General features: G+C 42.3%; 8 protein-coding genes across 9 annotated transcripts; 3 read left to right on the forward strand and 5 right to left on the reverse strand.

The window, feature by feature from the left end:
* Window positions 1-2,730: 2,730 nt before the first annotated feature.
* Window positions 2,731-4,171, forward strand: LOC115624652 (syntaxin-17). Its single transcript, XM_030519432.1, has 2 exons — window positions 2,731-3,218; window positions 3,275-4,171. Exons 1-2 carry the CDS (start codon window positions 2,912-2,914, stop codon window positions 3,847-3,849), a joined length of 882 nt encoding a protein of 293 aa, XP_030375292.1. The 5' UTR covers window positions 2,731-2,911; the 3' UTR covers window positions 3,850-4,171.
* LOC115624653 (protein LLP homolog) lies at window positions 4,103-4,878 on the reverse strand. Its single transcript, XM_030519433.1, has 2 exons — window positions 4,693-4,878; window positions 4,103-4,482 (listed from the first exon to the last, which is right to left on the reverse strand). Exons 1-2 carry the CDS (start codon window positions 4,876-4,878, stop codon window positions 4,228-4,230), a joined length of 441 nt encoding a protein of 146 aa, XP_030375293.1. The 3' UTR covers window positions 4,103-4,227.
* Window positions 4,879-5,068: 190 nt separating this feature from the next.
* On the forward strand, window positions 5,069-6,379 carry LOC115624647 (tetratricopeptide repeat protein 4). Its single transcript, XM_030519423.1, has 2 exons — window positions 5,069-5,703; window positions 5,760-6,379. Exons 1-2 carry the CDS (start codon window positions 5,071-5,073, stop codon window positions 6,315-6,317), a joined length of 1,191 nt encoding a protein of 396 aa, XP_030375283.1. The 5' UTR covers window positions 5,069-5,070; the 3' UTR covers window positions 6,318-6,379.
* LOC115624646 (flocculation protein FLO11) lies at window positions 6,374-9,971 on the reverse strand. Of its 2 annotated transcripts, XM_030519422.1 has the most exons (3): window positions 9,435-9,971; window positions 7,930-9,358; window positions 6,374-7,857 (listed from the first exon to the last, which is right to left on the reverse strand). In XM_030519422.1, exons 1-3 carry the CDS (start codon window positions 9,839-9,841, stop codon window positions 7,159-7,161), a joined length of 2,535 nt encoding a protein of 844 aa, XP_030375282.1. In that variant the 5' UTR covers window positions 9,842-9,971; the 3' UTR covers window positions 6,374-7,158. The 2 variants fall into 2 exon arrangements, with proteins under 2 accessions (XP_030375282.1, XP_030375281.1); XM_030519421.1 differs by having other exon boundaries at window positions 6,374-9,358.
* Window positions 9,972-10,454: 483 nt separating this feature from the next.
* LOC115624610 lies at window positions 10,455-11,349 on the forward strand. Its single transcript, XM_030519361.1, has one exon. It carries the CDS (start codon window positions 10,595-10,597, stop codon window positions 11,159-11,161), a length of 567 nt encoding a protein of 188 aa, XP_030375221.1. The 5' UTR covers window positions 10,455-10,594; the 3' UTR covers window positions 11,162-11,349.
* Window positions 11,203-13,726, reverse strand: LOC115624609 (zinc finger protein 2). The gene is made up of 5 exons (XM_030519359.1): window positions 13,543-13,726; window positions 12,750-13,482; window positions 12,323-12,694; window positions 11,466-12,003; window positions 11,203-11,413 (listed from the first exon to the last, which is right to left on the reverse strand). The coding sequence occupies exons 1-5, from the start codon at window positions 13,547-13,549 to the stop codon at window positions 11,363-11,365; spliced, it is 1,701 nt and encodes a 566-aa protein (XP_030375219.1). The 5' UTR covers window positions 13,550-13,726; the 3' UTR covers window positions 11,203-11,362.
* A 451-nt stretch (window positions 13,727-14,177) lies between these two features.
* LOC115624563 (phosphate carrier protein, mitochondrial) lies at window positions 14,178-16,129 on the reverse strand. Its single transcript, XM_030519292.1, has 3 exons — window positions 15,998-16,129; window positions 14,521-15,480; window positions 14,178-14,456 (listed from the first exon to the last, which is right to left on the reverse strand). Exons 2-3 carry the CDS (start codon window positions 15,461-15,463, stop codon window positions 14,290-14,292), a joined length of 1,110 nt encoding a protein of 369 aa, XP_030375152.1. The 5' UTR covers window positions 15,464-15,480; window positions 15,998-16,129; the 3' UTR covers window positions 14,178-14,289.
* A 750-nt stretch (window positions 16,130-16,879) lies between these two features.
* Window positions 16,880-23,005, reverse strand: LOC115624747 (VWFA and cache domain-containing protein CG16868). Its single transcript, XM_030519575.1, has 6 exons — window positions 22,786-23,005; window positions 22,348-22,724; window positions 21,504-22,272; window positions 20,721-21,386; window positions 19,822-20,463; window positions 16,880-19,398 (listed from the first exon to the last, which is right to left on the reverse strand). Exons 2-6 carry the CDS (start codon window positions 22,666-22,668, stop codon window positions 17,381-17,383), a joined length of 4,416 nt encoding a protein of 1,471 aa, XP_030375435.1. The 5' UTR covers window positions 22,669-22,724; window positions 22,786-23,005; the 3' UTR covers window positions 16,880-17,380.
* Window positions 23,006-23,230: the final 225 nt, after the last annotated feature.

Consider the following 23,230-nt stretch of genomic DNA (forward strand, 5'->3'; position numbering starts at 1 on the left):
TTAGTCGTCCGTTAGATAGATTAAAAGAATGTGTACGTGCTTGTAATGACGATCTGTTGAAAATCAGTGAATGGGCGAGAATAAATGGTCTGGAAGTCAATCCGGAAAAATCTAAATGCCTGGTAATTTATAAAAAGAAAATTAACTTACTTAATCTAGAGAAATTACAACTGAAAGACAAACATATTGAATACGTAAGGCAGGCAAAAAATTTAGGGATAATCATTAATGAGACACTATCATGGCACAATCATGTTAATAATGCTGTAGGAAGAACGTATAGTGCACTTAGGTTTCTCTCTTTGACGCAGAATTTCCTCCCAGCCAAACTCAAGCTCCTTATTGCTAAGACATACTTGATACCCTCACTATTTTATGGAGTAGAATTATTCGGAAACTGTGACGCCGTAAGCCAGAACAAACTAAAAGTAGCCTTTAACAGCATTGCACGTTATGTCTTTGATATTAAAAGAAGAGAATCCATAACGGAATACGCAAAACTAATTTTTAACTTGACTCTTAACTCCTGGATTAAACTTAGGACCCTAATTTTTATACACAGAACCATTACTCGAAAAGAGCCGAATTATTTGTATGACAAAATTTCATTTACCTCATCAAGAAGAACAAATAATATAGTCTGCATAAGATATAGATTATCTTGTTCCGAAAAACACTTTTTTATATTTGGTGTTCGTCTGTGGAACGAGTTACCGCATGGCTTAAAAACAATCAGCAATGAAACGCATTTTAGAAATAGAATTCATGCGCACTATCAAGAAAATACCTAAATGAAATAAAGTAAGATCACAATATTAATACATTTACACTCAGTAGGCAACATTTTTGTTCTGATTATAAAATAATAATAATATTAAAAATAAGAACCAAATACACTTTAAATTTATGTATAATTAAAATGTATCTAATATAAATAGGTTAAGTACGCTAATGAAATCACTTGAATTTTAATAATATCTAAGGAAATTTAATTAATGTGACTAGTGCATTAATTTATAAGAATCATTCTTGTAGCACTAGGAATAAATAAATAAATAAATATAAATTATCTTTGCAAATATGGTTTATGGTCTTATTTGGTTAATGTGCGCTCAACCGTTTTCAGACGGACGGACATACTTTGATCGATTTCTCTCGTCGTGCTGATTAAGAATATATGGGGTCGGAGATGCTTCCTTTGCGCAAACCTAATATATACTTTTACCTTACGGGTACAGGGTAAAAAAATCCAGTACTGGTCAAAAAGTTTCACTCGTGTGAAAAATATGATTTTAAAAATAAAGAAACAAACAAATTGAAATATTGGATAATTATTTTAAGTGTTTAATATTTACATACATATGTAACTGTACATATTTTTTTTTTTTTTTTCGTATTTTATTTAAAACTGTCCATCATGGACAATCATTAAATTGGATAAATATAAACTTCACAGTTTATTATTTCATTTAGAATGTGGTTGTAGTATCCGGATAGTCCCTGGGGAGGTCCTGAGCAGCCTCCTGGTCCGTTCGCTGTTGTCCAGCAAGTTCATCGCCAAGTTGTTGGGGTGGTCATGTAGCCTCTGCATGTACCGCTTGCTGATTTTCTTAACTTCGTCCTTCACCCAAGGGAAGCTGAGGTCTTCATGATTAGCATGACAATACGAGTCCATCTATGTATGTCTGTCTGTCTGTCCGTCCGTATGAACACCTGGATCTCGGAGACTATAAGAGGTAGAGACACCAAATTTGGCACAACGATGTCTTATGTGTGTAAAATAAATAAATTAAAAATAAAAAAGCCTTCGAGGGAAGAACTTTTTTAAGCGATGAAGAAGTAAAAGAGATGCAGTGTCAGCGTGTTTCTCAAAGGCATACATACATAAGTTAATTGAAGGGTCGGAAAAATGTTTATCCTTACATACAGATGGATGAATTGAAAAGAAAAAATAGATTTTAAATATTAAAATAGGAGTTCAAAATCATGAGGCCTTTATTTTAGCTCTGTCTTAGCTCCCCAGAGACTTCGGGAGCTGGGTTAGGAGGTTTTATTCCACCGGTTTTGACATCATTACCAAGTTTTCTGAATGGGGGAAAAAGCAATCAGTGGAGGTCTGCGAAAATCGATTGACCGTGTTTCGCAGCAACAAGGACCTGAGCTTTGAGACGAAAGGAATTATAAAAAATGCCTTTAAACAATTTGTATTCCGGCTAAGCCAGCAGACTAATATAAGTTTCCTTCCCACGCCGTCTCGTTTTCAGCTTACACTAGAAATGATTTCGAACTACCAAATTTTATAAAGTGCTTTAATGCAATATTGCTTATAACTACAGAGGTTCGGACTACTTTTGATCGCTGGTCTTTTAAAAAAACAATATACGTTTATGTATACATTTTCGCACTTCAAAACCGTTGCTCAGCCAAATCCAATCCTATACACATCTGAAAAGTTATAGATTTTTCTTATCTTTCGCTTTCAATTTGAAAACTTTATTTTTAGAGACGTACATATATGTACGATTTGGCGTCGACTAAATGTACATTAATTATTTATGACAAAACAAAAAACTGCCGTGAATGTATTTAAATATCACGTCCAGTTTCTAAGGCGCCAAATATTTTCGTTTTCGTGCACTGGCTTATCGACGCATATTACGCAGCACTTAAAAAATATAGTGTGCAAACGTATGTATGTATGTACTTCATACATAAGTAAATAAATAAATACAACCACCCATTTCAAAATATGTGGAACGAGGTGATTGTGATATTCTTGAGCTCAGATTCGATGCACCTTTTTTGTGCCATATAACACGATACTCCTAATAAGTCTTATTAAGTCAGATCGACTTTTAAGAAAATTACGCAGTTGAGCCCATAAAAGATCAAACAAAGAGTAGAAAGTACAATGGCCACTCCAAAGATACCATTGCGGCAAGCTGCCATTTCGGTACAAAGATTTAATGACGCTGTTCCCCACCACTTAAGTTTGCTAAAAAACCACCGAAGCAATATTGAGAAAAGCTTAGCGATGGGTGATTGGCAGAAAATCAGGAAGGAGGAGCTCAATGCCATGCGCGTCATCAAGCAGTTAAAGAACTTGATGATTGAAATGGACACCCTGCGTAACAAGGTCGAGGACCGTGAGGGTTTTGATGAATTAATGCGAGATGGAAAGCAAAAGGCGTTTGAGGGCATGAAGAAGGAGTTTGCAGGTATCTAAAGTAACGATACTTGAAAGAAATCTATAACTACAGCAACCAAATTACAGAGCTACAGCTTAAGCTAAAGAAAGTAAATTATGACGACGAAGAGAACAATGAACCCTCATCCGATGGAAGCAATCAGCATTGCATGCTGCCGCCATTGCAGACGAATTTTCGATTAGAGGAGCATCAGCTAGCGCAGCGACAGGCCTGCTTGAATGAGCTAGAGCATTTACAGACCGAAATGCAGGCTTTGAATGGATTGTTCCACGACATACAAGGCCTGGTACACGAGCAGGCAGAAAGCGTAAATATTGTAGCAGACAATGCAGAAGACGCGCTTGAAAACGTACAGATAGGGGAAAGCAATTTGCGGCGTGCTCTTACGTACAAAAAGGCAATGTATCCCATTGTAGGCGCTCTCCTTGGAACTTGTGTTGGCGGACCAATCGGACTAGTGGCAGGAATAAAAGCTGGCGGTCTAGCTGCTATCGGCTGCGGTGTACTTGGCTTCACAGGCGGCTCTGTCCTTAAGAGCAATCCCACGGTAACGCATGGCAACATCGAAGAGCAGCTCGTGGGACAAGAGCAGGACTCTCCTATGTCAGAAGGGTTGGAGCTAAAGGAAAAGCCAGAATGACACACAGTGTGTGCCACTCTGGCCACCACGAATTCAATCAGCATGCTATCCAGAGCGCGAAGCTATTGTTCCATCCAGTAATAGGCTGGATACTCATTTCCTCCCATTTTGTGATGTTATGTGCAATGAATGAAAAAGCACTTTTAATGCATTTGACATTACCGTTTAGTTTGGTTATATATGTCTCCATGTTTTTTCGTTGCCTACCATAGTTAAAACTACTAGTTTACTCCTAAGCTAAGCTTTAATCGAATTGGCTTCTAGTTAATAAGGCTTTAATGCAATAAACTCGGCGTTAACATGACCATATCGTTATATGTAATCGCGTTACATGTTGGTACTAAATATCTTATACTAAAAACGATGTCCTTTCAGAATCTAAAGGGGAACATTAACAGTTGTCCAAGCCTGCTTGAAGTTCTTCTTCTGTGAGTGCTGCTTTTTGCGAAGACGCTTGGCCGTCTTACGATTTTTGAACCACGGAGGATAGTTACCATACTGATCCTTAAGCGTTTTGCTATTGTATACGTGCTCCTTGCCCGTGTTCTCGTTTAACGTTGCCACTTGTTGACCCTGCTCTTGATTTTCCTCGTGTTCATAGATAAGTTCCTGCTCCTCTTTGCTCTTGGCTTCCTGCAAAATTGATCTCAATTATACTCTTCTGACGAAGAAGGGCTTTTAAAATGGCCTTTTTAAACTCAACTAGAAACTTTAGTTCTGTTAAAAGTGTCCAGGGTACAAGTTTTTCATCAAAAAATTGCAGTCCCTGCTGGACTGTGTCTTTTCTGAACTATCCGTTTTACCTTTTAGTTCAGAGTAATAAGGCCATTTATTTCACCTTACCCGTTTCAGTTCCTTTGAAGTTTTAACTTCTGCCACATCGGTTATATCTTTTATAATCTCATTACCATCGGCGTCTATCAAACCAAGCGTCTTTTTTAAACGAATAAGCTCTTTTTTCTCGTAGCGAGCCTTTTTTATTTTGTTCATTTCATCGCGACGCTTACGAGATCGATTTAAACGGCCCATGATATTTAATTAATAAAATAATAATACAATAACTGCGTAAAATGTTTACACGTGCTGTAAGTCAACTAGAGATGAGCACCACTTTCATAAACAAGTACATCCAGTTCGAAGGCCTCATGTGGCAACGCCACACTGGTAAAATACCACTTCTTTACGTTTCTGTACCCCCTCTAAAAATTCTATTCAGCCAGCATGGACGAGTTGGTGGCCGCCAAACAGAACTGGACTGAACAGGATCGCCTCGAACTGGCTGCGAAGCTTGACGCGGAGCTGGATGCCTTCATCGATGGCTTGGAACGTAAACGTTACGAGGAAGGGTGGCCTGAAGACCGCTGGCAGGAGGAAATGGACAAGCATCCGTTCTTCATGAAACGAGCTCCACAACCGGGCGACGAAGTGCATCCAATGTTCGAGGGCTTGCAGAAGCTTAAGTACGATCCGGATGAAAATACACGTGAGGAACTGGCGTTAAACTACAAAGAGGATGGAAACTTTTACATGAAGCACAAAAAGTTTCGCATGGCAGTTTATAGCTTCACTGAGGGTATAAAGGCCAAATGCGAGAATTCGGAGGTTCTGGCCGTGCTCTACAACAACCGGTCGGCGGCGCAGTATTTTCTCAAGAACTACAGATCCGCTTTGAGCGATGCACAGCGTGCCCTCACCTATAAGCCTGACTACATCAAGGCACTATGGCGAGCAGCTCAGTGTGCTCACGAGCTGGACAAGTTCAATTTGTGCACGCAACTGTGCGAGGAGCTGCTCGAGGTGAATATCGATCACAAGGAAGCAAAAGAGCTGCTGCACAAGACCAAAATGAACAAGGTTTGCATTCGCAGTATAACCAGCAAATTGAACACAACTGATTTAATTTCTTGCAGATTGAAATGGAACGCAATCAGCGTAAGCAAGCTGCCGAGGCAAAACGTCGCCTCACACACTTTCACAAGCTGCGGGATGCTTTGGAGCATCGTTCTGTAAAATTTGATGATCTTAAAGCGAACAAACACATAACTGAGGAGCTACTGCGCCCAAAATTTTTGCCACTTGAGGATTTTCCAGTACACTTAGACAGCGCGGATGGCGTCTCACTTATTTGGCCAGCTGCCTTCTCCTATCCAGAGTTCCTGTTAAGTGATTTCCAGCAACAGCTGCCAGAAAGTGCCACTATGACTGATTGCTTGACGACGCTCTTTGCTGAGCCCCTGCCCTGCGATAAGTCAAATAGCTATCGCTTGGGCAATGTTACTGTTTACTACGAGAACCGCAAGGTTGGTTGCGTCCACAAGGTGAGCCTGGAAAAGACGCTGCGCGACATCATAAGCGAAAGAAGTTTTTTCGTTTCCGGTGGCGCCTTGCTGTTCTATGTGGTGCCATCAGGCACACCCATCGAGCAGGAGTTTATACACCAGCAACGGCGGCCACTGATTTACAGCTGAGCTGTAATATGTAAGATCATACGACGGTAATGCCACAAATCAAAACACGTTCTTTTAACAAAGCGCTGTTTTAGTTTTATTATCTTGAGCGGAAAGTTTCGAAGCTGAGATCTAAATTACGGTACAATTGAACTTTGGTTGCGCTATAAAAGCATTTGCAATATAATTTAATTTGTCATTTAACTTCTTATATACTATGTAGTATATGTGCAGTTGTATGTATACACACGCTGGGATTGTTGATATGTTAAGCTACTGCGTTTTGCGAAGCCGAAAGCGTATTCTTAATAAAATTAAGTATAGCATTTAAAATTTGTAACTAAATTTGTCAACAATGAGGCGCCTCTAGGTAAGTCAACAATAAAAATTTGTGTAAAAGCGTTACAATTCTTGTATAATTGAGCAAATGTTTTACTTCCTATAGACATTCATTAGATTGTATAAGGTATATAAGATTATATCTATAATTGGAGCTGTTTGTGCCGCATGTACAAAACGAGCCCAAAGGTGAACAAGTCGTCGATACAAATAACATTAAAACAACCAACATTGAAGGAACAGTCGATTACTACTTCCTTTTGCCCTGATTAGGCGTGTGATATGGTTACAATTGATTTTTAAAACTTATAGCAACAAAAAACATAAAGCTTATGCATATGTATGTAAATTAAAAATTATAAGAAATATGCATATAAGAAAATTAGTTGTTAGCTATTACATACATAGAATTATCCGAATCTTCGGCCGATCTCAACACTTAATCGAAATGAAAATCACAATTTAAAGACTTATAAGCAACGGGAACTTAAATACAAATTACTGGGAAGATCTAATTGGTTACTCACGGCTGCTGAGTCTGCTGATTCCGTTGAAGCACATTGTTCAGCCGCATTCTCAGAGGTGAGAAGTCGATTTTCTTAAATCGCGGCAACGAGGCAAATTTTTTCATGCTACCGCTAGTAGGCTGTAGTTCGCTTGGTGTGGCAATAGATTTCGTCATGGCCACATCGCTCGCCTCCACCGCTTGTGCCTTGATATTGGCGCTCTGATTAACCTGGAGCTGATGTTGTGGCGACTTCGTCGGTGAGTTGCCGAACTTGGCCAATGTGGCATATCTCTGGAGCAAGCGCGTTGCACTCTCAGCTGCCTGATAACAATGTTCGTACTCTTCTTCTAGTTTAGTAGGCACAATGCTCGTTTGATGCACTGGTGATTCTTGAATTGGAATGGACTTTGCCGGTTGAGCCTTTGGATCGCTAGATTTGTTATCGTCAAATTTGAAATCAATGTTTTGCAACATGGCCAATTGAAGCAGCTCCTCCTCCATTTTCTGCTGCACGTCTGCACCTAGATTGTTCACGTCATTATTGTTGTAGCTGTTGCTACTATGCCATTTGCCATTACTGGCTCCATGGGTCACAGCATAAACGCCCTCGGAGATTTTATGGGCGGCAGTCTTTTTAGTTTGCATTTTAGTCTTTGATGCGGATGATGCTGCTGATGATGATGCTGTTGATAATGTGGGCGATCGCTTTTGACGCTGTTCAATAATTTGTTGCGGTGATGATATGTAGAGATTCTCTTTGCGCTCGCGTCGCAGCTTAGCACTTACCAAATGTCGGAGACCACTCCCATTGTCAGTGTTGGGGCTGCGCCGCTTGGATTTCAGTGTGTCGCAGCTATTCGGATAATAAGAGGGTATCTTGTCATCTACGCTTATTATGGACCTGCGTGGTGTTTGATAGTAATCCTCTTCTTGTTTGGTGGGTGCTGTCTGGTTCTTGGGTGTCCCTTTCTGTGGCAACACTGGCACCAACGGTGACTCAGTAGGAGTACTGGTGCTCAGTCCATAGCCCAGCGGGAGCTCCAACTCCTGTTCCGCCTTAACAGTTAACAAATTTTCATATAGGTGATCAACGAAACCGCTGTTCGGAGTTGCTGTGCTATTAAGCGAAGAGACATGCATGGGTTCGTAAATCCCGCTCTCATTCGAGACCATTGGTGGTGGTGGCGGAGGTGGTAGGGGAATTTGCGCCTGGGTTAACGTCTTACACTGTTGATCCTCGTTATTACAACTACTCGATGAGGAGCTGTAGGAGCCCGTCGAATAGCCAGAGGTACTCGAGGATGTGCTTGTCGTAGGCTGTTTCTCTATCTGTGCAGTGTTTTTTTTCACAATGGGCGCCATTACACAGTAACCTGAGACATCATCAACCAGAATTTTGTTTTTCTGTAAGAGAGTATTGTTCGGAACAGCGCCATTGGCTCCAATGAGATTAATCTTGGAAGTGTTACACGCAGAAAAATTAAAATTATGTGGCAACTGCTCAGACACGTTGAGACTTTCTAGCGAATTTCCTTTACTCAGCTGCTTTGTAATCTTAGCCAGCAACAAATCGCGCGATACCGGTTCAATAACGGATTCATCCAGACTAACATTCAGTTCTCCGCTGGACTCCTCTGATTCCATTTTTAGCATATCCGCTATGTGGGCTTCACCACATGTGTCAAGAAAATTCAGTTTTGATAGATCGGGACTGGAGAAACTGTTGCGCTGAAATTTTACGATGCTTGTGGGAGTTCCACTGTTTCCGCGAGTTGGTGTTGTGTTCTCGTAGATCACTGGTGAATTGTGCGGCTGCTGGACGGGTTCACTTATGCTTGCCGTGCGCTTTCCACGAGAAGTGCCAAAAATGTTTTCTAGCATGTTCTTGTATTTTTTCTTTTTGGCTAGGTCCGATTCGGGATTGGTGCTGCAGCGGGGCAACTCATCTATCCTGCCATTCTGCGGTGAGCACTCGAAGGTGTTAATACGCTTGCGATGTACGGGTAAAGGAGGAACGGTTGGCGGCACCTCTAATTCAGTGGACGGTTTCATTTCTTCGTAGATACCTGATGCAATGGACGCACGTGATATACGACTGCCATCGAAAATCTCCTCATATATTTGTGAAACGCGCGAAATTCGTGCTGAAAAGCTGTTGGCATCCAGACCATAAACATCCGGCAATGTAGGCAGGGGACCAAGAGCATTTTGTGCACTGAAAAATATTACAAATTTTTTGCATATGTATGTATGTATATTATCACCAATCGAGGAGTAGAATGAAAACGCACCTGGGCCCGCGGCTAAGTCTGCGCTGTTCTAGGAAGACCTGGCGATACAGCTCAAGATTCTTAATGGACTTTTTCATCCACTTCATGTGCCGCCTGCAAGAGGTCTCCGTTTCCAGGGCAAAGTAAATAAAACAATCACGTCGATTCTGCGTCCAGAAAAGTCCATACGAGTGCTGTTTTGTGCGCGATGTGGCCAGGCTGATGCTTACTCCAGGAACGTTGACCGAAACGCTCAGCAGCTCTGAAGCGTCTCCCGCGCTTTGGAAGCTCAGGCGTAAAAAGCAGGGCACACATTTAATGGCCTCGATTTTTACCTGACATCTGGTCCACGTACGTAGGGCAGTTGCGCGCTTGTCCTGGGTGTCAAGTTTCACGTCCATGAACATGCAAATCTCGTTGTGATTCATTCTGATGGTCGGCGGTGGGTGCTTGTCGGTGGTGGGTATATGTGATGAATAAGCAAATGAAAATGTTTAACAAACTTTTTGAGTCCTTTTGCAAATTACATGTTTTCTGCAAAGGGTGTGGAGTGTTGGAGCTACATATATCCAATAAAGTGTTGTTAAATTCTGTTCAAAATCCGCCCTGTGGAAATAAGTGTTTATAGCGCCCTCTGGAGTTTATTGAAGAGTTAAACATTAACAGTACTTTGAGTTGAACTACAGAAGTGTACTATGTAAGTACGTATATACTGTTTACATCAATTTGCTAATAAGAATATGGATTTTCATCCCAGTCACACCAACGAGAAAGAAGAGAAACTTTAATTCGTATTAGAGGCAATAAATTGTGATTTGGAAAAGATTGTGTAAATCTCCACACAACATTTTCATTTGTGTTTGAAATTCCCATACTTGAGCTGATTTATATTTGTCATAAATTACTCTATTACAAGTTAAAATCAGTTTTAGGAATACCACTCGGCCTATACTCAGCGAAAATGTACAGTGCTGGCAAATACTCAGTAGTGATATCGATAAGAACAATGTCGATTAATTTTCACACATCACTAGGCACGCTGCAATTTTTGGCGGCCAGAAAGAACCATAGAAAGAGCGAGCGAAAAACAAATAGAATTTAAATGTGTAAATAAATTGTGTGCACAATATAAACCACTGCAGCTTCTAAAAACAAAAAAAGCGAAAGAAAAACGATTGAAAATGTCTGCGAGTGCTGCAAAAGTCTACATTCAGATTGAGAGCGACGCCGAGCAGCAGGAGCACCTAAAACAGCAACGCAAAACATTGAAGCCCATTTTGGGCAACGTCAATGACAAGGAAAATATAACGGGACGCGTCTCCATCGTGGATCAACTGAGTCGTTTGAAGGCTGGCGTCAATGCAACGCCGAAATATGGAAAGCGCAAGTGCATGGAAACGGGCAGCACTGCGCAACTTCATGACGCGGACACACAGACCGATGCAACGCCAAATGACGCTGACAAGCCCATTACAGTCGATGACCTGACCAGCGTATGTGAGGCGGGAGAGAACTACTACAAACGCTTGGCAGAGACCCGACGCGAAGCTCTCGAGACGACGCTGAAAGAGAATCAGCATTTGCACGAGCGAATTGAGGGTCTGGAAGAGGAGATGGGAACGCTGCGCAAGGAGCTTGACGAGGCTAAATGTTTGGTTGAAATGCTCAAGGAAATTATCGATGAAGACCAAAGTGGCGAGGAAGACGAGCAACGGACAGATGAAGACAACGCAGCCCAAGTCGAATAGGACTAGTTACTAATGTGAACTAAATATGAAAAATCCTTATCTTTAGTCACATACATATATATACATATATAAATATAGTTTCTCATGTTAATTTATGTTAATTCAATGGACTGGTATACACCAGCGGTATTTTCTAGTTAATCGTCAGTTTTTGATTCAATATTAATAAATGTATTCGCTTATTTGAATGATCACTCTCGTTCACCAACTGGTAATAATCTCCTCGCTGTGAAAGTCATCCACATTGAATAACTGGAAACGTAACAATTAGGAGGGATTCCGTTTTTCATGACATAATACTCACAGCATCTGCGGGCACCTCGACGATTTCTTCATACGATGAACCAGTATCCTCGATGTTGCAGGTTTCCTCCTTAACTTGGGCAGCATCTGCTGCAGCGGCCGCTATCAACAGTGCAGTCTCAGAATCTGTAGCTGCTGCATCGGATTCTTCAACTTCACTAACCGTACGGTCATCTTCTAGTTTTATTGTGGACCCCATGACAAGACCGTGCGCCGATTTCATGTGTAGACGCAGGCCAAATGGACGCGCATATTCGGCGCCACATTCCACACAGGAAAACTTGCCCGAACCTCCGCTACTAGTGCCCTTGCCATCTTCGCTCCCCGTCTTTTCGTGCGACGCCATATGCGCCTTGACGGCATACAAGGATGAAAATGGCCGACTACAAATAACGCATTGGAACGGTTTGGTGTGAGTGTTCTTGTGTGCGTACAGTTGTACAGATGTGCGGAAGGCTTTTCCACAAGCATCGCACGCATACTGACGCTCCGTACTGTGGGAACTCAGGTGATGTGAGTAGACCTGGTGGGATTTAAAGCTAGAAGAGAACAAATCGAATTGATAATACCATCTATAAACCAGTAGGTCCGCTAATAAATGGCTGACATTTTCTCTTTTATGTACATTGCACATCGATTGCTTTACTAGCGGGTCAGACTACTATACTATATCACATGGGAAGTTACGAATAGGCTGGTGATCAAATTGGAGTAACTCAACAAAATTTTAGATGAAATTGATCAAATTAATTTTGAAAAATATACTTGAATCGCACTAAAACACATTCAGCCGTCCGACTAGCGCAACTATCCGATTCCAAAACGAAATCTTTTTTGGAATTCCATTTTAATACGCACCGTTTATTACACGTTGTGCACACGTATGGACGTATATTGGTATGAGTCCGCAAATGAAGTGTTAGCGAGTAGGAGACGCGAAACATTTTGCCGCAGACCTCACAACTGTAGGGCTTCTCGCCAGTGTGGACCCGCTCGTGCTTCACCTTTTCATAAGGCCGCGAAAAAACTCGCCCGCAGTACTGGCAAGGGAAACCAGGTTTCTCACTGCTAGGAGATGGCAGCTTAGTGGGCTCCTGAACTTTATCGTGCAGCTTCATGTGCATTTCGTAGTCTATGGCACTATCAAATTTGCGGTTGCATACGCTGCACATGTGCTGCTCCTTGCCCTGATGCATTTGCTTGTGCACGGCCAAAAGATGTTGGTCAAAGCTGGGGAGAAATGGATTAGTTCAGCAACATATCTCAACATGGATTGGCTTCTCACCTCTTGTTGCAAATTTCGCAATGGAATTGGTCTAGGTCATTATACTGCTGATGTGCGCCCACTGGTAGCGCATCCTGTATGCGCTTTACCGCACGCTTTTCATGAATGCGCATGTGAAACTTGAGGCCCCTAGCCGAGCTGAAGATCGTGTTGCATATGTTGCATGTGGAGGGACTTTTTGACGGAACATCAGCAGCCCGCTTTTTGGGTGGCACTGGCGAATCGATCTTTTGTGCCAGCACCGGGTCACTCTCTTCCGCCAGGGGACACGTATGCTCCTCGGCACTATGGCGATCCTCGAAAATGGAGTGGCAGTCGTAGCAAAAATACTTTTCCGAACTGTTACTGGACTGGTCAGCAGCCATTTGTAAGGATGTCTCACTGTCTACGAGCTCCCATAGCGGCTTCTCAGCTACCACTAGCGCTTCTTCATCTGAAAGATCTTCATCATCCAATACCTTGATTTCTGTCTCGTCATCTTCAATTTCTTCAATAATATATTCGGTTCTCTGATCACTGTTACATGTGCCGGGAGCTCCATTGTGTGCCGCCGTGTAGTCTTTCATATTGGCAAAGCTGCAGCCACAGTCCTCGCAGAAGTAAATTTCGCTTTGCTTCCCTTCAATCTGTGCGCAGCTAAACATCGCTTCATCATTTTCATCTTCAATAGAACTAGAGGCCTCCACGTGCTGTGATTGTAACAGCGATGCTGTGAGATTGCTTTGATTGTGCGCTGTTATTGAGGTTTTCCGATTAAGTTTTGTTATTTCAATACTTCTGCTCACATACGCACCTGACATCCACCTTGATTGAGATACACCTCGAAAAAATGGTATGGTTCAAATGAAAAGCAAAATCAGCTGCACTTATATGATAATGATGGACACTTTTCTGTTTCTGTGACTTGGTCACAAGAATTTTGATATCTGATAAAATACTAGAAACGTTAACAGCACTGGAAAAATAAATAAAATTTTAACATTCATTTAAATCGCGGGTTGGCAGCTTGGTGCACAAGACCGCGAATTTTTCACTTTGAAAATCGGTTCTAGCAACTAAAAATCACATATTGAGTTTCAATAAAGTTTGATTATTAAAGTCGCTGTTATTTTGAAGCCCTGTATCGAAAATGGTAAAAGCTATCTCGGAACAAGGTTTGTAAAACCTGAAAAACTATTTCCTTGTTAGTTGGCTATGTACAATGTTTTTACACGGTAGATTGGTTCCTAAAAAGTCGTGTATAAAGACATTGATATATGCAAAATGAGTCAAAATGCAAAATGCTAAATGGAATAAAGTCGTGTAACCATATATAACATTTTTAATTTTCAAACCGTATTAAATCAAAACCATGTACAAACAGAATTGGGTGAACTTATAGGGGCACTTCCTAATTATCTTCCTAATTATCAATAAAAACGATTAAAATTTGAGTTTTATAGTTTTTATTTTTCTAATCGTTATTTATACAATTTGAATGAATTGATAAGGCAATTTGATCGCATATGGCACTAAATTTAAACAGGTTAACTTCTACCGCTTACTGCGCACCAGTTACTCCCAGCTTCTTCTTCAGGGACTCGGGCATCTCTGGTGGTGGTGGACGTGGCATGCGCAGGAACACTTTCACTGCATCGTAGATGAACCACTGTGCCGCAGTCAATGTGCCAATCATGACAATCCTAGGCACCAGACCACCCCACAGACCTTTAATCGTTCAGGGAGATACTTAGAAACAAATCGAACTGAAAAGTCTCGGATGTTTACTTACCCGACCAACCGAGTTGCTTGGCAACATCTATGGCTGAAGCACCCTTAGCCTGGTTCAGTTTGGACACCACAGTATCGGCTGGATGGGAAACAATGGCACAGAAGACACCAGCTATGTAACCCGCGGCGAATGTGACAATCAGCTGTTCACCCTTGGTACAATCAGCTCGTGGCTTGGGTACCACATATTTATACAGCAGCTCAAGCGTGCGCTCAAAGCAGGCAAACTTCATCATCGTGTATGGAATTTGACGCATCCACAATGGCACTAGACCCTTGTAGAATGCCGAAATGCCCTCCTGGGCCGTCATCTTGGGCAGGGCCTCACGTAAAGTTTTCGCAAATCCGGGTGTCGTCTGTATCTTCACCTTGGCCGCCTCCATTGGCGCCAGTGCAATGTCGGCGAAGAACTCAGCCGAGGCCGAGGCGGCCAGATAGAGACCGGTTCTATACAGGAAGGCATTTTCCTCGCCAATGGCATCGGAGTAAATCACTTTGAAAACCTCATACAGACCGAACTTGCACAGACCCTGCATAGAGTATCCAATAAAGGTGGGTGCCCAGCCCTTTGCTAAACCCCTAATGCCTTCCTCGGCCAAACTAATGCGGAAGCCGTTAACAACGCTCTTGTACTTTGCCGGATCCACTTGCAGACGGCACTTCACCAAATCCAGCGGCACGACCATTGTGTGTGTAGAGCCACAGGAAATAATGCCACCCAAACCACACAGCAAGAAATACTTGTTCGAGCCGAATTCACAGGAATCCCCTTGTGCGACCGCTGCGGCTGCAAAGTTATGGTTTGGGGCCAGCTGCCGAGGAGCTACATCGCTGCCACTGGTGGTCAAAGTTGTTGGCGAGTTTGTTGCAGCCTGGCAGTTAACGCTGGTGAATGGCGACTTGAACGTTGAGTTCTGCGCAGCTTCGAAAAGTGATTTGAACATAATGCCTAAATTTTAAGCTGCACATGGATTTGAGAAAGAAAAGAACATTAATATACACGTAAAGCAAATCTTAATGTTAAGATCATCATTTGCCGAATCAGAATAATTGAGGAATATTTTATGCTAGAATTATAGAATCCGTAACGCTACAAATTTCCTTGTCTAAGTAAAGAACTAAGGTTAAGGTCATGATGTAACCAGCTTCAGGGTACACATTTTCAAAAAAGAAGAAAGAAAACGTTTTTTAAGTCTTGAATCTAAAAAGATTTATCAAGTTTGCTTATGTCACCACTTGAATTTATAAAGCACAATGTTCCGATACAAAAACGAAGCTCCAGAAAATCAGATTGATCTTGTATTCTACAGGATCAATTGCTTTCAATATTTTTTACATAACTTTTTCTTTTATTCCACAAGCTCTTTTTATGCAATAAACAGCTAATCGGTTGCGTAATGATATCACGCATATTTTTCTTTTGCCATGTGCGACTATTTTCGAAATTATTTGAATTGTTTTTTAAGAAAAACACTCACTTTAAAACCTATAGACAGTTTAGGTGGATAAAGTTGATAATAGAATAGCTCAAGTAGAGAGTTGTTGTTGTTGTTGGGCAGAAACTTAGAACCCAGAACAACGTTCGCCGTGCGCCAGACCAGAAAACCAAATGCAACAGTTGCAAAAAATATGCGAGATATAGCAGAAAATATTCGAATAGTACCACATAGGGTTGCCAAGTGCGCAGATATAATTAGAATATAGGCAAATTCTTATGAAATATTTTATTTATGTTATGTTCAAAACCCAAAATATTAAAAATGTATACTATAATAGTGTATAATGTATTATACAAATGAAAATTACTACCGACTGCCTTTATTTAATTTTTGAAAAAATAAATATTCATTTTCTGAGATAAATGTAAAAGGTTTAAATATAATATTGAAATTGTGAGTTTGAAACAATTAATTATCTTGGTTGCCAATCAAATCAATCAATCGGGAAAGTAACAGAAAAGCAAATGTAATGCGTTTTTAACCAAAGTAGAAATTTCGCTCTTAATGTTGAATATAGTTTCGGCAACCCAGTACGAAATGGCTGATATTTGTTGTTTATAAATAAACCAATTTGGCCACTGTCAATTTAAAAAGTGGCCTACACCGAAGACGCTTCTGCGTGCTTGCTTATAGAACGAATATACATACATAAAGGCATGTAAAAATAAATTCATTAACGCGTCGCTTTTGTCTCAGCGTGCAGCTGATCGATCAGTCGGAGGGCGTCCACAATCAAGAGTGTTTCTATTTTTTATTGAACACTTGGCACTCGTGCAAATGGTGTCTGGATCAAGGATATTTACTATACTAGGCATAAGATGGCATTGTTTTATGCAAAATTTAAACATTTTATTGCAAACATACAAGTTATGTTCTAAAATTGTAGTTAGTAACTTTAAGACTTAGGCGCTATTACAAAAAGGTATGTATACATATACGCTCCTCACCTCAAGTGCATCTACACACATACATACGTTAATGAATAAATGTATGTACATACGTAAATACATACATACAAATACGCAAGTAAGTACAGACAGTGCTCAGTTATTACAATTCTAGATAGGCTAGACTTAAAACAAATTCTAAACATATTGGAAGTAACTGCATAATAATACTTTTTGCAATAAATTACAGTAAATATGATAAAAATGGCAGAAATGGACAATAAACGACTTTAACATTAATTGGCTGGCTTTCTTGGTTACTTCTTACATTGATGTCAACTGATGCGTTGGGTCACAGTGCCGCTCAAACTGTGTGTGGAAAAAGCGTTGGGAGGGCAGTTGAACTGCTTTTAAAACTAATTGGCAAACAAGCGGATATAAACACTAAAAATTAACATTATAACTTAGGTCCGGGCTACGACTCGGCAGTCTCCATATGCCGATGTACAGTGACTGGGGCCAGTATATAGTGAGGTCGCTGCTCCTCGTCCGCGCACAATGCCAGCGTCGTCTGGCCATATACCATGCCACGACAAGGCGAGGGCGTTGCCTGCTTATAACGCTCAGTCTTCGACGCCGACTGATTGCTCAGATACGGATGTGTGTTGGGTTGCGTCGAGGACTGTTGCCGATTTGTTGGACTTGATATGGATGTCGATATGGACATAGTGTCCGACTTGCTGTGACTGTGCCGCTTGTCATGCAGCAGCAGCGGCTCCGCTAGTGTAAAACATTGCTGGTCGGAGCTGTCCTCGTGCGGTGTCATTGTACTGTAGCCGTTGTCTGACTCCCCATTCGGAGGTCGGCGGAAGCTGCTGCCAGTCGACACGTGATAGGGCGAGATATCCGCCGGATGCATGAGCTGGCGTTGTGCGCTCGCATGATCATAGCCCAGGGGAGGTTCATCGTGCGCCTGACAGTCGTCAAAATTAAAACGCGAGAGCGGCAGGCCGTAGTTTTCCTCCTGCATAGAGTCCACATAGAACTGCTCTTGCGTATCCAGATTGTGGCGATAGCAGTAGATGGCAAAACCGATGACTAGAGCAAGAACCACAATGGCCCCACCCAGCGGCCCGAAAGCAGAGTAAGCGTGCTGGTCTCGTTGAGGATTGTAGCCCTGGGCGGCCAACAACTCCAACTCATCCAGCTCGCCATAGGGCGTCAATGAGGCCAGCATGCCGTTGAAGCAACCTGCTTGTGCAGTACAAAAGGCGGCACCAAAACTATTGCCCTCTACATCCTGCTGACACCACTCACAGCCCATAACGGCCAAGCATTCCTCCTGTGTGGCGTGCGCCTCGCAACTAATTGCCACACAGCTGGGCAAGGCATTGAGCGTCTCCGGTGTGGGTGGGAGCGCCACAAAGTGCTCACCCGGTGGCGAGCAATAAGGAAATTGTTGAGTGTAGTTGGCATACGCTTCCGGAGCAAGCATAGGACACTCGCAAGGACACTCGCAGTCCGTCTGATCCATGCGATTACAATTGAGGCACACCCGGTCAATAGTACTGCAGGGACAGAAGGCACCGCCATCGCAACTGGAGTTAAGGAAGGCGGCGAAGAGATTGCTGCCACGCAACAACGCAATGGCGTATTTAGTGCGCTCTCCGTGCACCACATTGCTTAAAATGGCGGTCAGGGACGTGTTGAACGCGTAGTAACGTTGTAGTGTTCGATTCTGATAGCTGGCACAGCCAAGCTTCCGTACAAGGGTCGCGTGATTGAGCATATCATTCGCCAGATATGATTCTTTATGTGTTAAATGCTCATGTGGACGCCGCAGATTTCGCGGCATAGCCGGTTGCAACATGCTGGGATGGGCCAACAGATAGCCTTCGTGCTCGAACAGGAGACACTTAATATGCGGCAGCTGGCATAGCGGCGTTGTGTCCAGTATGATGCGATAGTAGAATGCATAGGGGACATCGATGGCAACTATAGCCAGCGGCTCATCCTGCTCTGCCGAGTGTAAGGCATGAGCCTTGCCCTCGAAAATTGTATGAGCTATTGTCACAATATTACCCGCTCCACCGGCATCCAAATAAGGCGCAGTGCTGACAAGTTTACCGGGTTGCGCCAGTGCCTGACGAAACCAGGGTCGTCGTGTGGCATCATAGTTGCTGCTCAGCAAGCAGCCAGGATAGATTTGAAGCACGCCATGTACGCTGGCAATATAGCGTCTTATTATGTAACTACGAAGACCTCCACGCCCATCCTGATGCCGTCTCCACAGAAGCTGCATCGCCTGGTAGAGTACATTAACCTCGTGGCGTATCCGCGGTCGAAGGCCGGGGTTTGCCAACAAACCGCTGGGGTCGCGCAAATAGGCCATGATAGCTTCCACATTGCGCAGCTGGGTGCGCGGACGATTGTTGTGCAGAAAGGTAAAAGGCGATTCAAAGGCGGCCGAGCTCAGAAACAATGTGGGTGCATCTGAAAAGAATTAATGTTGGTGTAAGCTATACTCTAGCTGCTTTAAAAACTGCTACTGACTCTAACGGACCATCTGGCTATTTTCATACTACAACGACACATCTGGCATTGACATTTAAGGTTTACGTCTGAATTTTATGGTTACAGATATTGCAAATCAAATCTACCCGTTTTTAAAACTCCATTTAACATTTCGAAAATGTTCTTTAAGGCTTAAACGCTTTTTCTAAAATCTTTTTCCACATTTAAGTTAATAGTTGTGTTACAACAAGAGAGAATGATTTAGTTTGATTTTATCAAATTGAACTCTACACGTCAACACCATTAAGATTAAGATTGATTTTAATAAATCTAATAAGCCACCCTATCTCCCTAAATAAATAAATGACTAAAGTACTCTACGCTGTTTGTTGCTAGACTTACCTAGTGTGGCCAATTGTCGAAAATAACGACACGTCTTTGGAGAACTACCCCCGCTCTTGGTTAGATCCAGACGATGATAGAGCAAGTCCATGCTCTGACTGTTGAGTTCGCCATAGTATGATTCATAGGCCGAATCTTTGATGTTGAAGCGCTGCATCGTTAATGGTAGTGTAATCGGGGCTTTATTGTTTGACGCATTATACGCTAGATTTCCGGTGCCTGTAATTTGTAGCTGCTGCATGTTTGTAGTGCTGACCAGACATATGACATATATGCCTAGCACCGACTTCCAATGATAGCTGCGTTGCAAAAGCTGTCGTCCCAAATAAATGCTGGTGGTTAAATTGCCGTTGTCTTCCCGCAGCATACGCTGCCGTATATTCACGAAATCGGTAGCATTCTCCAGATAGGAAATGTCCACCGGATATGAAGTCTGTCGCTGAATGAGCGGACGTGGAAATGCGGGATGGGCCAGTGTATTGCCAGAGCTTCTATCGAGCAAGAAAGCATAGTTTTGCGGTTGCTTGTTGTTAGGCGTAGCTGGCTGATAGTTGAGCAGATCCTCTATTAAATCATCGAGGTAGAGATTTACACCCACCACACCATATGGAGCTATGGCATGCGTGACAGCGACTAATACATCTGAAAGGCAAAACACAACTGTATATTCCAAATAACTCGAAACTCAAATGTGCGAAAAGCCTTCAATAACATAAATTAAGAATACAAACAAGGTTTACCATTCACCATTATCTTATAGAGCAAACACCTATAATATCATGTTTAATTAGAAAAAAAAAATTGGCGCACAAAATATTGTTGGTTCCAAAATTTATCCAATCCCTAAAGCATCAAATATATTCCTAAAGCTGTTGTAAATCCAACTAGTTAGACCTTACCTTTACTCTCCGAATCGACAACTGGCGCGTGGACCTCCAAAGTATCGTTTAGAAATCGTTCGGTGAAGAGTTGTCCGAAGACCCTTGTGCTGGCGCGCAGCAGTGTCTCAGGATGCATTTTGTTAAGGACAAAGAATCGGCCTGCCAGCTGCTGTCCTGTTGTCAGCCAGGCTCTCACATCAATATCGTACTTGGTGTAGTTCTGGGTGGCCACATCGCTGAGAAACTGTTTCTCATACATGATACGTTTCTCGTCGAGTATCACGGCACAGGTATTGATAATTACGGGTGCCTGCAGACGCGCCTGACCCTGCGCCACGGCACGCAGAACATACATAGCATCCGAGAGATTGGTCAGAAGGCCTCGCGTTATATATATAAATTCAATAGGTTGTGTGCTGTCGACGAGCCTGGAATTCTGCAAACGGTGCAGCAGCTGAAAAGCGTACTCAAAGCCAAGGGTATGGTTGGTAAGGACGCGCCCTGATGCCAAACTGAGATTGTTCATGTAATTCATTATTTCCTCCTTGTGTGCGCGTGTTGCGCTGTAGATGCCATAGGCGGCCTCGGCTGGAAAATTGTCCAGAAACATATAATCCACTTCGCTAGATACCGTAACCATTGCAATGTAGTCGCTATCATCGAGCAGCTGTAGCAATTGGTTTACTGTGGGATATTAAGAAAGAAGTAAGAATTTTTCTTTTTGAAATTATAGAACTTCTTTAGATGCTATTAAAAATCTGCATTCAAACGCAGTTTTCTTAGACATATTCGATGACTTACCAAAATTTTTGCTTAGTTCAAATAGTTCCGCGTTAATTGCTGATCCCACGTCGATGAGCAGAAGTACGAACTTGCGTTTGATGGCGGATACGTAGAGTTGACGAAATTGGGCACCAGCCGGGGCACCATCGCTGTTCGATAAAAAGTACAAATGCTTGACATGAGTGCCAGTCATCGTTTTACTCTCCTGTTCGTCATTTTGGATAAGGCGTTGCTTAAGCCGTGTTAACTGCTCTGTCACATAACTATTGGCGGCTAGGGAGCGCGCATTGTTCTCATTAAGGAAAGTAGCGCGTGCATCATCCGATTTTAGATAGTTTAATATTTGTATTTGCTGCTTGTTATAATGCATGCCAGAGTTAATTGACACCGCTTCAAAGTCGGCTTGGCAGTTCTCGATATGTGTGTTCAAATATAAATGCATATGCTCTGTGTTTGTTTTGCTACTGCTACCATTTAAATCTTCCATATCGAAATCGAGCTCGGTCTCACTGTCCTCTTCTTCGTCCAAATCATCGTAAACGTGTTGCTGCACTAAAACTTTGGTCAGATTGACTCGTAATAAATCGCGTAATTCTAGCACAATATGAGTGGCCTTTTCTAGCTTCTTGATCAGGCGCTTGCTAAACAATTGCAGATCATGTTGCAGCTGCACTGTGCTTTGAATGCTGTCGTTGATGTGGCTAGCGTTGTTGCCGTTAGATGCGCTGGACGGACGATAGGAAGTGGCAGCTGCGCCGCTGGTCAAATGCATTGAGTCAAAGATTTCCTGCAAGCCATAGATATTTACATACGATAGTAATGCAAAGTTTATTAAGTAAAGGTGAGTAAAGGTGATACTCACTTGAATTTTGGCTACATGCATTTCCACATTTCGAATGCTGCGTAGTTTGCCGTCAACATTTCGCACCAATTGCATTACATTTTGCTGGTTGTTGTAGTTGGCAAAGAAAACGCTTGCAGGTGTCTGCTGCATGTAGGCGGCATTGCTGTTGGGCGTAGGCACTTTGTTGCTAGTTGTCGTGTTTGCACTTGGTTTGTTTGTGTTACTTAGAAATAGAGGAACATGTTGACTGCTATTTGTGGTTACTTCTACCATCGCTGTCGCCGGCACAGCAAGAGCCAAAGCAAGCAACGTTAGTATTATTGTGCCGCTTTGCCACATATTGAATTAGTTTCCTTTACACATAATAGACAGACACATTTAAAGCATGCCTGTCCCTGTCGCATAAAAAAGTCATAGATAAGTATTGGTCGCTTGCCGCGCTCACGCATAACTTACTATCTTAACAACATGCCCAGCGCAGCACCCCCCTTCGGTACATGGTGCTGCTTGTCTTGTTTGTTTATTAACCACCCGAATTTTCTTTTCAATTGCTGTTATAGAAGCGGCGCCCGTCCCTACAACACTGCTTCTTTGTAATGGTTGCTTGAAAAACAAGCATGCGCTTTACACACTTAAAAAAACAGTGCATACAGTTTTATATTTTTAAAGGCATAGCTTTGTTAAATTTTCTTTGATGTTGTGCACATTCCAGCGCAATACAGAGTTGCTGATACTGTGCCGATAGTCTTGAAATCAATAACAGCACTATTATTGTCGATAATCGGTATCGCTATTGGGGCGGTGGGATATTTGAGATGATAGTTGAAACGAACAGAGAATGGAACATCAAGGCGCGAAAATTATTGTGGGATATTTTTATTTTATGCCGATAACAGAAGTA

The sequence above is a fragment of the Scaptodrosophila lebanonensis genome, unplaced genomic scaffold, assembly GCF_003285725.1.
Source record: "Scaptodrosophila lebanonensis strain 11010-0011.00,11010-0021.00 unplaced genomic scaffold, SlebRS2 tig00000061-arrow-pilon, whole genome shotgun sequence".
Lineage (NCBI taxonomy): Eukaryota > Metazoa > Arthropoda > Insecta > Diptera > Drosophilidae > Scaptodrosophila > Scaptodrosophila lebanonensis.

Excerpts from the sequence above, each read along its gene's own strand:
- LOC115624646 (XM_030519421.1), bottom strand. The coding sequence starts at position 9,841 with ATGAATCACAACGAGATTTGCATGTTCATGGACGTGAAACTTGACACC. Across the intron at positions 9,359-9,434 it reads AGACTTAGCCGCGGGCCCAG|TGCACAAAATGCTCTTGGTC; the intron begins GTGCGTTTTCAT and ends AATATTTTTCAG.
- LOC115624609 (XM_030519359.1), bottom strand. Across the intron at positions 12,004-12,322 it reads TGCACAACGTGTAATAAACG|CTTTAAATCCCACCAGGTCT; the intron begins GTGCGTATTAAA and ends GTTCTCTTCTAG. Across the intron at positions 11,414-11,465 it reads TCGAGGTGCCCGCAGATGCT|TTATTCAATGTGGATGACTT; the intron begins GTGAGTATTATG and ends TTACGTTTCCAG.
- LOC115624747 (XM_030519575.1), bottom strand. The coding sequence starts at position 22,668 with ATGTGGCAAAGCGGCACAATAATACTAACGTTGCTTGCTTTGGCTCTT. Across the intron at positions 22,273-22,347 it reads TGCATGTAGCCAAAATTCAA|GAAATCTTTGACTCAATGCA; the intron begins GTGAGTATCACC and ends TATGGCTTGCAG. Across the intron at positions 20,464-20,720 it reads TGTCGATTCGGAGAGTAAAG|ATGTATTAGTCGCTGTCACG; the intron begins GTAAGGTCTAAC and ends TTTGCCTTTCAG.
- LOC115624647 (XM_030519423.1), top strand. The coding sequence starts at position 5,071 with ATGGACGAGTTGGTGGCCGCCAAACAGAACTGGACTGAACAGGATCGC. Across the intron at positions 5,704-5,759 it reads ACAAGACCAAAATGAACAAG|ATTGAAATGGAACGCAATCA; the intron begins GTTTGCATTCGC and ends AATTTCTTGCAG.
- LOC115624610 (XM_030519361.1), top strand. The coding sequence starts at position 10,595 with ATGTCTGCGAGTGCTGCAAAAGTCTACATTCAGATTGAGAGCGACGCC.
- LOC115624563 (XM_030519292.1), bottom strand. The coding sequence starts at position 15,463 with ATGTTCAAATCACTTTTCGAAGCTGCGCAGAACTCAACGTTCAAGTCG. Across the intron at positions 14,457-14,520 it reads CAAGCAACTCGGTTGGTCGG|GTCTGTGGGGTGGTCTGGTG; the intron begins GTAAGTAAACAT and ends GAACGATTAAAG.
- LOC115624653 (XM_030519433.1), bottom strand. The coding sequence starts at position 4,878 with ATGGGCCGTTTAAATCGATCTCGTAAGCGTCGCGATGAAATGAACAAA. Across the intron at positions 4,483-4,692 it reads CTTCAAAGGAACTGAAACGG|GAAGCCAAGAGCAAAGAGGA; the intron begins GTAAGGTGAAAT and ends TCAATTTTGCAG.
- LOC115624652 (XM_030519432.1), top strand. The coding sequence starts at position 2,912 with ATGGCCACTCCAAAGATACCATTGCGGCAAGCTGCCATTTCGGTACAA. Across the intron at positions 3,219-3,274 it reads CATGAAGAAGGAGTTTGCAG|AGCTACAGCTTAAGCTAAAG; the intron begins GTATCTAAAGTA and ends ACCAAATTACAG.